The sequence below is a fragment of the Oculina patagonica genome, chromosome 2 (genome assembly GCF_052425735.1).
Source record: "Oculina patagonica isolate OP01 chromosome 2, crgOcupat, whole genome shotgun sequence".
Classification (NCBI taxonomy): Eukaryota; Metazoa; Cnidaria; class Anthozoa; order Scleractinia; family Oculinidae; genus Oculina; species Oculina patagonica.
The window spans coordinates 13,052,340-13,067,079 of record NC_135759.1 but is presented as its reverse complement, the minus strand read 5'-3'; the positions used below and the strand labels follow the sequence as shown (position 1 = coordinate 13,067,079).

General features: G+C 39.3%; 1 protein-coding gene across 1 annotated transcript; it reads right to left on the bottom strand.

The window, feature by feature from the left end:
• Positions 1-868: 868 nt before the first annotated feature.
• Positions 869-13,389, bottom strand: LOC144638967 (tRNA (guanine(26)-N(2))-dimethyltransferase-like). The gene is made up of 8 exons (XM_078498243.1): positions 12,941-13,389; positions 10,636-10,837; positions 6,959-7,190; positions 6,332-6,536; positions 5,452-5,661; positions 4,107-4,298; positions 3,255-3,459; positions 869-2,727 (listed from the first exon to the last, which is right to left on the bottom strand). The coding sequence occupies exons 1-8, from the start codon at positions 13,242-13,244 to the stop codon at positions 2,490-2,492; spliced, it is 1,788 nt and encodes a 595-aa protein (XP_078354369.1). The 5' UTR covers positions 13,245-13,389; the 3' UTR covers positions 869-2,489.
• Between the last annotated feature and the right edge of the window lie 1,351 nt (positions 13,390-14,740).

Below are 14,740 nucleotides of genomic sequence, written 5' to 3'. Positions count from 1 at the left end.
CGATAAACGACCAGCCTCGCTTAAGCACCCTGCCCCTTCTCAAAATAATAACAAAAAAAAAAAAACATGCCACTGATTTCACGCAAGGTCTGTATTGCACCGTGTCTCTATTTCACGTAACATCTTGCGCAGTACTGCAAAAGTCGAACTGCTTTTGTACCTGCAACAATTTCCACGTGTTCCATTTCTACTTCAGTGTTGATCGGTAACTGCTGACAACTAACACCAATTTTCTGTCTATCTACTAATCTCTAACCCAAAGGCCACGGAAGGCCACGGTATGATCTGCTTCCTTTCGACTCTTCTCCTCTGTTTCGTGCAGCGGGTTATTCTTCTTGGCTACATGTTCCGAATAATGCAATCCACCGGACAAATCGCTTTCCAACTACAGTGATTTATTATCCACCTCTGCTTCGTGGTGTACAAATAGGCCAAGTCAGGATTTTGGGTAAAAAAAAAAGGTTCGATAATAAATCTTTCCTTAGACGCGGTTTTAGTATGTAGTATCGCTGTACATTCTTAGCCCTTCGGTCTCATCAGAATACTGCAAGAGTCGGCAAAAATATAAAGCGATACACATACTAAAATGTCTAATACGATGCCAGTATCAGGTGGATAGCGCCAGTTATAAGTAAAAGGGGCGTGGTTCTTGTCTCGTCAGCAAGTTGTCCCAAGTGTTACAGCGTGTTGGCATTTGCGCGGAATCTGCTTGTAATGTTTCAGCGAGTGCCCGGGCTGTCTTTTCCAAGAACACAACACAGTTACCCACCCAGGGCTCCATCCTCGAGCTCTCGATCCGCAATGCGATGCACTAACCATTGGGCTAACCATTTTTGTCATACGGGTTTTTGTCTTCATATATACAAACTTTTGAAGGGAAGTCGCTTTTAATTACAGTCCCTTTATGACCCTATCCTGCCTGAAATTGATCATTCTTACCCCAAGCCAGGTGAAAAGAGGACTGGTGGGCATTTTGTTGAGAAAATCAATCGGATTTGTAGCCTGACAATTGAACTGTCACCGAACCTGTTAATATCGTAGTCCTATTCAGACTACAGTGGGGTTAAAAACATGGTTCAAAATATTAAAGAATGTCTTAAATTCGACCCCATTAAGATAAAAACAAAACCACGACAATTTCCCGGCTTAGTTTTGTGGTTCACCATGCAGCTGTTTGCAGAAAGGTTAAAAGCGTACGCGACAATGTCAGGAAGTGATAGTTCGCGGTGTTTTTAGCGCGATGGCGGGAGAACAACCTCCTTGTGTAGCATAATTAACTGCACGCAGGCTTAAAAAATAACCACCTTTTACTACATGAATATTGTATTCATCAGGATTCGTTGTTTTCCTTCCATCGCGCTGAAACACTGTATTTCGATCAAGAAACGGTGAATAGCAACTATCCATAATAGTTCTACTCTTAGCTTTTGTAGGACAACCTTTCTCTGTACACTCTTGCTGAATTTGCAGAGATCAAATTTGATGGTACTTTCAACTATTAGTGACGTGAATTTACTTGACGAATCACAGGTGACCCAAGCACTTTATGAGTTTGTATTATAAAGCTGAAAATTCAACAAAAGTTGACAAAAATAAATAAACTGAAATAAAGTTTTATTTTTTAATTGTGTTTGTGTGCCGTCACTGCCTTTGTACTTTAGAAGGGGTTTTGAGCGATTTGGAGTGATTTTGAGCGAATGTTTGATATGCCGGTACATCATTGTATATATTGTGACAAGGTTGGAATCAAACTGCACGAAGCATAACCGACCGACTCGAGGAAAAGATAAACTTTCTCCCATAAATACTTTTCGGTCCTCACTTAAATCACTCGTTTACAACAAAGGATAATTTTCCCACCTTTTTGCCAGTCATGACACAGTTTCCACCATTTTTCAGCCACTAAGAACCGCGAGAAAACTCACTTTAGTGACAACTTCGCCGCCAACGAGTAATTTAAGTGAGGACCGAAAAGTATTTATGGGAGAAAGTTTATCTTTTCCTCGAGTCGGTCGGTTATGCTTCGTGCAGTTTGATTCCAACCTTGTCACAATATATACATAATGATTACCGGCATATCAAACATTCGCTCAAAATCACTCCAAATCGCTCAAACCCCCTTCTAAAGTACAAAGGCAGTGACGGCACACAAACACAATTAAAAAATAAAACTTTATTTTCAGTTTGTTTATTTTTGTCAACTTTTGTTGAATTTTCAGCTTTATAATACAAACTCATAAAGTGCTTGGGTCACCTGTGGACGAATAACGAAAATCAACCATGCAATCCGATGGGATATCGAGAGAAACAATCCATAATGCCTTAAAGCACACTGTTGATATTTATTATCAGCTGGAGCGTGCAGTGTGGATTCCACAAGCAACATCAGGACTCTTGGCAAACCTCAGCGAGGGAGAACCTCTCAGTTCAAGATAAGTTCTCTTTGATTGTGGTTCGTTCACAGTGCACAATCGAGATGTTTGTGCGAATTACTCCATGTGTTCAGGTTTATTTTCTACCTGTGCAGTGTATTGATTGTCACGTTTTCCAGGGTTCAGGTGTACATCATGTGAGTATTTACAATCATCTCCGTACTCACACTGGCCACTTTTAAATCTCTTGCAAGGAAATTGTTTGTAGTACGTTTTGTCTTCCTCCACTGTTTTGCGACCTTGTAAACGTTGTCTCTTTTCCTCAACCGTCTCGCTGTCTTTCTTTCTTTTTGCCCTGCATTTCAAAATTACAAACTCTATAATGTAATGTCATGTCTTCATAATGTAATGTAATGTAAGTTTCAGATAGCTTTTTCTGCATAAACTTAAAACAAATATCTAAAGTAAATGTAAGAACAACAAGCGTAATTAAAATTTACAAATAACAAAAACTAAGCACATCTACAGTAAAGAAACCTAAAGGACAACTAAAGACAGGCAGCTACGGACAACAAATTGAAACTAAGGACCCGGGACTAAGGACAACTACGGAAACCTAACCACAACGAAAAACAACTAAACACAAGTGAAAAAAAAAAATTATTGTTGTTTATTGTGGTAAGCCACTAAGAAGAACAGTAAGTACAATGAGACAAAACTTTAAGGGAAACTAAGAACAATGAAGAGCAACCAAGTATGGTATGACTAAGTACAGCTGTACAACTAACAGCACCTAAGGACACTGAAGGCACCTGAACACAGCTAAGAATAACTAAACACCAATAGGACTTAGTATTGTTGCACTAAAAACATGTACTATACCTTGGTTTAGGTCCCCAGTTGGCCTCAGGGTTTTCTTGATACCTAAGAAGTTTCTTCTGTCTTGACACTGGGTTTGCTCCAGGTTTAGCCTCAAAAGACACTTGAATAACAGGTTCTTTGCTGAGAATTGCTGTACCTGGAGAAGTTTCTTTCTTCCTTTTCACTGGGTGAAGTTTTTCCCAGCATCTCATGATATCCCATACAACTAATGAATGAAAAAAAACTTATCAGGCAATGCATTCTGAGTCAATTTAACCAATAGATCCCTTTAGCTACATATGTAAACTGGCCATTTCATATCAGGTGATGTTCTCCAGGGAATTGTTCCTTTGTCTTTCTGGAAATTATTTATTCATATCCATGTGAAATTCTTTGAATTTGAGAGAAAACATTCTGAAGGGTAACATCATATTCATGTAGTCTACGATCACGAACCGCACAACAAACAAACAAAGTTAAAGAGGTCTATTACATGTATGCACAGCAACAGAAACGAACAGGTAATACGGTATCATTAATTTTTGTAGAATAGTGGTAAGCAAATGACAGGAACCCATTAGAAACCAACACAAACATGGCCATAAATTATGCTGAAAAAATGTTTCATTATTTTTCCAGCCAAATGAAAACAAAAAATGCAAAAATCTGATTTTCCCAAAAAAGAAAGTGGCTCTTATAATAATGCACATACTGGTACTAAACAAATTATCCAATTTCACAAGGATTAAGTGTTGAGTCACAAAATTAAGCATGTAATAAGGTATGACAAGCTAGCCACACTGAACATGTCCAAGTGAAAAGTTGTTATTGATTCTTGGACATGATTACAGTCACACTTTATGACATACGCACCAGTGTGTGGAGCGTCAGTTTTAAGTGCTTGTCGACATGCATGTGAGCTGGATGCTCTGTAGCCTGCTTCCATAACAGCTGATCTGATCTGCACAAGAGAAGGTGTGTTACAATGAAGCACTCCACAGAGATGATCCACAGTGTAGTACAGAGGACAGTCTGGCAGCTCTTCTTGAATAACACTCAATAATCCTGTACAAAAAAAAACACAGAGAAATAAAAATTGCAGTGGCAATCTGATACGAGAATGGAGATTCTGATCTTTTATTTATTAAATGAGACCTAGCATTTGATTACAGTATTTGTTTCCTTTTTGTGTCAAGGTGATTCAGCTTTGGCAATTCCTTGAGTATACTACAGTATTTATATGAGGGCCACTAGATCACAGATCACTGCCATTTTGTTTTGGTACTTGGGAGCTCTGCTTTACATCTTAATTCACTGTTCAAAACAGCAATGATATTGAGTGAATGTCAGTAATCTGAATCTTTTGCATTTATAATTTACTGCCAAAGATAATGGAAAGTCTATCTAATCACTCCCACCCAATTTGTTTGTGGCATGTCTTTACTAAAGAGGGACCACTGTAAGTGTATGCAATTATACTTGAGAAAGTTTAAAGCAATGCTAACCTCTGTGTAACAACAATCCGAAAAGTGAAAAATTTTTGGGTTCATACAAAGCAAAATCTTAGCTTGCAGTATGGTGACCATAATTTTTAACAGATTTCTGTCTTTATACGAGTATTTTAAAAAACATATCATTCAGTTAATTACCTAGCCTTACAAAAAGACAAAGTTTGAGCGAAATTTCTTTTTTGACCACGGCCAGGTTTTTCGTGTTTTTAAAAATTTTTTCCCCTTTCCTTTTGCTCCTTTTCTTATCTTTTTGCTGCAGTCATTGGCCTTCCACTGGGCTTGCTTTCAACCACCAACCAAACAGGAAATTTATGTCATGGAGTAGCCAAGGGTGGTAAAGGCAAATTTTCCTCAGATGTTTTTCACTCAAATTTTTAAGCATTTTCATGTGTATTTCAAGCTCAATGAACCCAATCACTCTGATCTTGGTATCATTGGAAATATCTTTTCCTCCTGCATCCATTGAGCACATGTGGTGCCTTTTTTGGTCACAAATAATGACGTCAGAAGTGGAACAAAAGAGCAAGTTTGGTCACAGGCGGTTATAGGCAGCACAGGTGCCAATGGGTTAACGAGTTATCAAAAACATCAGTGAAAGATCAACAATCTACAAACTTTTAATAAAACACAAAAACCTATTCTATACGATGATCACAACTCAAGCTATACTGTTGAGGAAACTTTTACATTACCATCATGTTACTCACCAATTATTCTCTCAGATGTCTTCAACAGCCCAGCTTGTTCCTTTACACTCTTTAATAAACTCTCTACAAATTCAGCATCGTGAATAGGCTCCCTCCATATAGGGCCCCCTAGATGGAATTTTCCACCGCACTGGTCACATAAGGGGCCTACAGGAGGTCCCAGGGCAGGAGGGTACTTCCTGCTATTGCCTTCCTCAATACGACGACCCACTGGTAACAAATTGAAATACACACAAACTTATTTTTTTTTAATAATAAACACAATTTCCTCATTACCCTCTGACCTTAGTACACCCAGTTTAGCCAACTTCTATATACAGCTGTTTACAGGTACAAGGTTTGTTCAGTACAGCAACAGACTTGAAGTGTTGTTTGTGTTCCGACTATCCCTGTGGACTCATCACAATTAATACAGCACAACTTGTAAAAATATACAAACTTATCTGTCTAATAAGATATACTTCTCACTGAATTTAAGATGTATATGCACGAGTCAGGAACATTCAAATTCATTGTTTCTTTAGTACAGTGGAACCCCGATATAGATCTTTGATTACACCGGGGGCCTTGTTGGATGGAACCTGATTGTTCCTCGACAATATGTCCCCCTTGGCATTCAGGGGTTCCACTGTAGTCTGGTTTTTATAGAAACAGGGTTTTCAATTTGAAGGTGGGACTTGAGTAATAGTACCAGGATACACAAGGGTAAGTACCTGAATACTTTAAACCTGGATATAAAGAAATTTCACTTCAAGCTTTCTTTTCTGCCTGCCTACTCTCTTATAGGTGCCATCCTATGGCAGAACGTAATGAGCCCCCCGAGAAAGTGCATCCCTAACTATTTTTTTTTTTCTTATTTATACTGAGCTATAACACTTACTTGGTTGAAAATGAAAGCTTCCACATCCAATGCACAAGAAAACCAAACTGTGTTTACTAGCTGACCTTTTCACTTCTGAGGCACTCGTGAAAACTTGCACAAACACACGAACATAGAAATCAACACTAATACTCAAAAGTGGTTTGATGTATCGCTTGTATCTATTAGCATGGGATTCCAGAGAGAAGAGCAACAATCTCAAAGCCTGTAAAAATAGAATTGTTGTGAAAAATACTAAATACTAAATACTAATATGAACTTTTCCTTAATTATGGTACATCATGTACAGTTAATTGTATTTACTACAGTACTACACTTTGTTACTACAAAATCCAAGTTATTTGTTATTGCAGGTGGCAGATCTTGCTTTCCTGTAAAAACTTTGAACAAGCAGCAAACCGATTTCTGAAACTGATAGGTAATTTTGCTTTAAATGCTTTTTGTCTCATGCAACTATCTCAGTCAAGTTCAGGTTCCAAGCAAAATGAATACACAGCCAAAATGATTCTGATGATTCTGACAGTCATGAACTGTATTCTGATTCTGGCAAGTGGTGGCTCCCAGCAACAGTGCCTCCATGAAAGTAATATTGCCACATAAAGAGGAACACTATCCCACTACACTCACCATCTCATGGCAAAACTTTGCTTTTAAAGACATGCTGCCATATTTTCCAAAGCAGGCCTCACTGTGGTTTCCACACAGGACCCCCATATCAGTACAAGTCACGAGAAGAATGCCACCATCAGCTACAGCTTGCACAGCACTGTCCAGAAATGTTGAAGCTGATCCATATGGATCAAGATCAATTGCATCAAAGCGGCTTGATGGAGGGTGACGATGTTTGTACATTAATAACCTACAAGATAGAGTTTTAAGACATATATTATATTTAGTGATAGTTTATATAGGAAATTTTACATTTTGGCTGCTTATTAAGGCTGCATGTGCTATGGTTTAAACTCAAATTCCCAAGCTTAGGAAAAAAAAAGACTTTTTCTTACTCTGTTAGTCTTCTTACATTGTACATCAAAACATTGAGTTCCTTTTGGGCTTTTGCTCAATCTTGAATCTTTCCTGACCATTACCTTATTATAGGAAATTAACGCTGTGTTAATTTACGCCTAAAACGTGAATTGGGACCAATCGGGGGGACATTCAGGAGAAGGAACAAGTTTTCACTGTGGCGTTTCCATGTTCGTCTCCTTCCTTCATTGTGGCAGATAATTGCTTTTTCCTTGGGTCAGAACGTCTGGACTGTCGGTTGGGGCCAAATAGAGTCATGGAATTCGCTCCACTTATCGGTGGGTTAACGTAACAAAATCGCGACTTAAAACGCGAATGGCGTTAATTCATCGCGTAATTCCTATAAAAGGTAACTTTTAATTCCAGAAAGGATGTGGATAGTAGCCCATGTGCAGCCCCTAACTTGCCTAAAAAAATCAGATGGGGCGGGGCATCTGTGCTCTACCATTGTCTGATTGCTGATCTTCTCTAAGGGCATGTGGTGTTTCTCAAAATGTTTGAAAGATGTTCTGATTAGTTGATCACGTGAGTGTGGTTTAATGTAAGAGTACTTAGCATTTGTTAATTTTCTTTTAACTAACTGCCTTACATTTTAAACGATTGTGTTGAAAAGTATCTCAAGAGTTGGCTACAGAAATCAAAATAGATATTTATTTCTTGTTATATTTTGTGAGTGGGTTTTACATTTAAAAGTTTCAAGTTTAAAAGCCAGTCTGAATAGCAAACATTTGCTTACAGCATTTTATAGCAACAAATAAAGTGTTTTGCAAGTGGTGCATTTTCATCAATGAACTTAGCAAAGGATATCAATGCTCTCATGCAAAGATCACATCATGCAGACAGCAAAGTTCTTTGTTGTTTCTGCATGTCACCTCAGACAATAACACTGAAAAGGAATTAATGCATAGATAACTTCAATGCAAAGAACATTATTATCAGTGGTAACACACAGATATCCCCCTCCGATTGTTCTTGATGCAGACTGCAAGCTGTCTCTGTTTTGCTTTAATCCTCAGCTGTAAAACAGTTCTGGCTAAAATAACAAGTTTACAATTGCCTTAACCCCTTGCCTACCAAGGACGTATATATACGTCCTCTCTGTTGTCACCAACACCGAGGACGTATAAAATTATACGTCCTCAACCAAAAACATCACTGAAAGCCTGGTTGTTCGCAATGCCTTGAATAAATCATCCCCGGTTGTTGAGAAAGGTCTGGCACTACTTTTGAAACACCGCTGACCCAATAAAATTGCTTTTTGCTCGGACAATGTACAAAATGGCGGCTTGTGTGCGTGAAGCCAGAATGGACACAGATGAAGCTATTGCTGAATTTTTTGCCGATCGCAACTCTGATGTAGCGATTTAAGCCACAGCGAATAATGCATGATTCTGAAGAGTATGAACAAAAAGAAGAAGAAGGTGGCGAAGAGAAGCCTCGATCGATCGAAGAAATGAACCTCCAAATGCACATGGTCAAGGAGTTCGCCGGGGAGCTGTACGAGTCACAGTACAGTAAGAGAATGCGGAAAAGGCAGAGGAACTCGTTGTAAATGCTTAATCTAGATGTACTTTAATATTTTATCTGAAAAGATGCTATTGCTTAGCCAAATTTAAAATCTCATTAAAAATTCAATATGGCCGCCGGTTGCTTGGTGTGTTTGGCTCTGGTAGGCAAGGGGTTAAACCATTTTATCAGCAGGGATTTGCTGAAGCAAACGCATAATTATAAAAAACAAGGAAAGATTAAATCGAAGATGACTTTCTAGTGTTCCCTTCTACGCTATATACACACGTGGCCACTTACACAAGTGCGTAGAAGGGCACACTAGAAGTCATCTTCGATTTACAACATTACACCTCCAACACAATAGTGAAATGCCTGAACATTTGAACTCCCACAAGAACTCACCTGGACTTTCTCTCCGATCAAAACAACTCCAAATTCGCTCAGGTTTGTTTACGTGTGCTAAACACTGCCCTTTGTTTAATGCTGTCTTTCCCTTTTTGAAAAATTACATCAACATTTTTCACGCGCCCTCTTTCTTTACAAACGAAAAAACCTTTTCCCAATGAAACAACTAAATTTTGGGATACCCTACCCTCCCCCTCCTACAGCTTAACCCTAAACCCCAAGGGTTAGGGTCTGACCTAGGGTTTCTTTCATTTAGGGTAAACAAACCCAAGTTTAGGGTAGTGTTAGCGTTAGTGTTTCAACAGCTCTTTCACTCTCTACTTCAGTTAGCTGCTTTCGGCAACTTTGATCTCCGTAGCTGTAATTTGAGTGAAAAAGACTGATTCTCACACTATTTTCTTTCCCCCTTCTCTCTCCTCCTCTCTCCCTCTACTCCCGCGAGATTAACACATCGTTGGTTTTTGTTATGAGCACAAATTTGTAGGAGGTCCCCCCCCAAACCTAAAATTTTTTTCAACAGTCACTTCCAACTTGTCAGAACCCAACACCCTGTAAACTCCGGTCCCAACCTCTTTCCTTCTTCCCACTCCCTTTTGCATTTTTCCGCTAAAACCTGTACACAAAATACTTTCTTCGCTCTGACCGTACTTCCTCCACCTCACCTCTCCCTTTTTCTCCTTCCTTTCCTCTTCCCCTCTCTGTGACCTTACGTCATCAGTTCGTCCTCTCTCTCTCACCATGCGCAGCGGTCGGTGCCTGTTAATGGTTCCTCGTCTTCCGTGCGCTTGCCCTCAGGGGATGTCGCGTGCGTTGGACTCAGACTGCTAGCTGACTGGGAGCACGTAAGCTTGCAAAATGCCTTTTTTTTTGCATACATATTTCTGAACGAAGAAAGACCAGCCGAATGCAACACAGGACAGTGTTTAGCACACGTAAACAAACCTGCATGCGCAATTTGGAGTTGTTTTGATAACATTCGATTTAGCCAGAAAGTCCAGGTGACGTTCTTGTCGGGAGCTCTTCATTTCATTGAGCCATTTCACGTCATTGCAAAATATTGTGAGCCCCTCTTAACTCAGCATTAACGTTTTAGTCATCTTATGAGAAATATTTTACTATATATTATACGATTTAGTGTTTAAGTGACCACAACACATCAGTAACATGACTCTAGGGCTGAGAAATGGTTTAGAACTATACGCAGTGGCTTAACAGGGTCCTGTTGTATTGTCAATTATAGGTAATCAAAGCCAATGAAGTCATGTACATGTATCTTGCAGCGTTTCTTAAATTCAGGGATAGATGTTTGAAGTCCTTGCTTTCTAGTGAAACAATACTGTAACAATACCAACAAACACACTAACCCAGCATCTTCTTTGCTTGGCTTCACAATATGCCCAACATTATTATGCTGAATATTTTTCTGCATCATTTTATAAGCATCTTCACTGATGTCATTAGCAGTTATACTCTTAACGCCTGTTATTTCCAATGCATATCTCACAGAACGGAGACCAGATGCTGCCAAACCTTCCAGAATAGTGATTCCACCATTATTTGTTTGTTCTAGCAAGTTGCATAAGAAAAAGACGATGTAATTAATAACAACTATTAAATGTTTATATTGTATCTTACTAACACTCAAGTTTTCAAACTGTGCATTTAGTTTTATGCCTGAACCTGGAAGAAGGGGGGGGGGGGGGGGAGAATTCAGGTATTAATATTTTTTTTGTTATTACTGTCAGGGAGGTGAGTATGAAGCCAATTTGTCGTATTAGGCTAAAAACACTACAAAGAATAAAAAAAAACCGGTTACAACACATGGTACAAAAGAATTTACATATTATGTATCAGTCAATTCCAAGGGAGAGCATCCCCCCTTGGGCAACCCCTGGGCATTTGACCACTACCGAGATCCACATAGTGGGAAATTTAATCGAACAGAAGCCTGGATGGTCGGGCATTTGTCCGTTGGAAAAATGTGTCAAACTATAAAAACACTAGCGACTGCACACGTGTGAAGTAAGCATTTCTATCTTGGCCAATTTATAGGGCACGAGTGTCCGTTTAGACCTAGTGTTAATGAGATAACCCAACTTACAATAACATTGCAGCCCAATGTTGCGGGGGGGGGGGGGCATGATCTCGCATGGAATTGATTGATATATTATTCCTGCCGGTGTCCCACTGGCTTGGCATTTAATATATAAATGTCATTAGCTCCATTAACTTTCCACTACTGTGCTTAAATAGCCATTGTTCAGGAATAACATGTATACATGTGGTTAGATATCCATGTTGCAGATTATTGCGGTTTTCAGTGAAATGCGAACTCCTAAATTCAATCCGCAACCAAAGGTTTACTCTTTTTGCTGCCGTCAATCATCGTAGTGGACCTTTCGGGAAACAGAAGTTCACTTCAATCGGGTCAAAACGTCAAGTCTTTTGGTGGTGATTGGTGGATTTCGATCCATTTTGTTTGTTTCTGTTTTCTATGGTTCGTTAGCTGTCACCATAATTATGATTGACGGCAGTGGAAAATGCAATCGTTTGTTGTTCATTTACTGTAATTTTACCCTCGACAACTTGAACCCTGGATAACTGGAACTCGGAGTGGCAGGGTATTCTGCAGTTAGGTCAGCAGGGTATTCTCTCCGGTTTGTAAGTGACGGGGATGGTCGAAGGATTTTTTTGGGTTTGAAATTTTCGATTCTGGGATTTTTTTGGGTTGGAAAATTTGGCAAGTATTTTTATGGGTGACTTGATTTGAATAGGGGATTTTTTGGGGTATTTAAAACAAACTTAAGTGCCTTGGCGCTGCCTTGGCGTATTATGTTTTTCTTTGTGTTATATTATTGCCCCTCCTGGCAATTTAGGGGTAATTTGACAAGGGATTTTTTTGGGGGGTTATTTTTGGTCTAGGGATTTTTTTGGGTAATGTCAGAAGACTTAGGGGTTTTTTTTGGTCCTGAGTTTTGCCTCCATTCGATCATCCCCGTCATTTACAGTGGAACCCCGATATAATGATCCTCGATATAACAATATTCCCTGTATAACGATTAACATTCTATGTCCTGGCAAAAGTCACAGTAAAATGTATGGGATAGAACCCCAATATAACAATCTTCAATAAACAAATTCCCGACATAACGTGAGAATTTAGCGGACCGAACGTAAAATCTTTCCCGATATAACGATATTATCAGTACTCAGTAACTTAATAAGTAACCTTACAGTAATTGAGTAATCTCCAACGTTTCTGTCAACAGCTTTGTACGCTTATATACGAAAATGATACGGTGTTCTAAGCCTCTTTATCAACTTTATCCTCTTTATCCTCCTTGTCATTTGATAGTTCTCTTAGTTTCAGTATATTTGACTAGGTTTACCCCGATATAATGATATTTTTGGTTATTTTATGGCCATATCGTTATATCGGGAGCTTCGATATAACGATTCCTTGATATAACGATAAAATTCTACCGCCCCCTTGGCATATCGTTATATCGGGGTTCCACTGTATAAGCCGGAGTACCCCCCCCCCCCCCTGGGACAGTGTCACGCCATTGCGTGCTACAGAGGTTCATTTTGAAAATTATGACGACTGTGGGAGCAGCAATTGAAGATGCATATTAAGTGACTGGGTACTCTGAAGTTTAGCCTACTTACGTTCATTTTGTTCACCCTGTACTCCTGAATCTAAACCCTTGCTTGCACCTTCCTGATTTGAATTATTTTGACTATACTCGTTGCAATCGCTTTTCACTTCATGTTCGTCAGCAGAGTTTTTCTTTGATTTGGTTTTCCTCCTGTCACGTGAAAGTTCCTGGGAAAACAGCTCAATAACTGCTGTGCTTAGGTCTCTGTTAAATTCCTGAACGGGATTGTAGAAGACAGAATTGGAATCAGGAAATAAAATTTCTGCTTTTCCCTCAGTTATTTTAACGCCGTTTCCAACCCCACTGGAAGACATTTTCTAAATCTTCAACTTGTTCCTAGGGAAACTTAAACGCCGCTTGAAATATTCCTAACAGAAGAAAACTGCCAGCAAGTTCATCGTATTAATGCTGCCATGCAAATGAGAACTGCCACCATGTGACCCGCCATGTTGAATTTGTTAGCTTGAGCCTTCAGTCAAAGGACGACAACACGTAATAGCGTCATGTAAGATATCACAAACTAAACGCGTGACGTGTGGTAGATAGCGCGACTGAAATAATTTTTTTTTAAAAAAAATTTTGAGCTCCCCGGTTGTTCTTGCTAGCGCGTACACCTACCATAATTTTATTTGTGTTCCACGGTCTGTAAACCAATCAAAACTCAGGAATTACAATTTACCATGGCTATAGTTTGTTGATTCAAGGCCTATATACAGTATCCAAGGCATATGGAAGGGTTACCTTTTCAGTTTAAAATGGTATATAAAAGGTTGAGTGTTTGGACAATGGGGGTTTGGGGGTGTAGCCTGAATTTCAGACGTCCCTCTCTGGTGCTGCTTTACCGTATAAAATTTTTCTTTGAGTGGTAGCCCTCTCGGGATAACCAAGCAAAAACTGACCCTCCCGGTTTCTCACTAATGCTTTACATGTCCCAAGTATCAACCAACTCCCAACAGCTCGTTGAAACTCAACCGGAAATCTGATATTTTTAGACTTTCAATGCAGGTACCCTACCTTTGAACTGCCACACAGGGCGGCAAACTAGGCAGCCAACTGTAAGCGGTTCGCGCCTATTTATGAAGTTTATAAATACCTTATTATAGGCCCGGGGGGGGGGGGGGACTCCTATATAAAACGGACGGGGATGCTCGTCGGAAATTTTGAAAAGAACCCCAAAAAGAGACCAATATGGGTGTGGCTCAAGCTTTTCTTGACCCCTAAAAGATAACAAAAAACTAAGAATAGAATTAATATTTATAAATTTGTTCGTGTGTAACCCTAATCGAGACCATGATGACTAAAAATTTTGGCGTTTTGGTAAAAATATTGGCGTTTTGCCCGGAACACCCTAAGCGAGACCAAAAATCCGAAATTTACACCCCTAAGCGAGACGACGAGCATCCCCGTCACTTTCATATGCGAGTCCCCCCCCCCCCCCCCGGGATTATAGGAAATTAACGATACATGTTATTAACGCGAATTTCAAAAATTCGCGTTAATTTTATGTATGTTAATTTTTTTACTAAAGCATTTGACCAGAACTTTTCCTAAATTCGCGTTAATTTATTACGCGTAAATTTTGTTCGCGTTGTTAAAATGCCTCGTTATATTCCTATAATAAGGTAGTTCTCTTTCCCACTAAGGCCCAAGACCTGTTCTTCCTCTGCTATTTTAATGACAAAGATCATTATATTTCTTTAGGTGGTCGTCGTTTGTGGCAGGCAAGATAAAGAGAGGGAAGAGGGAAGATCAGGCGCGCTTTCCATTTGTACTAAGAAAACAGTTGTTCCGGTGTTAAATCAAATGCAAC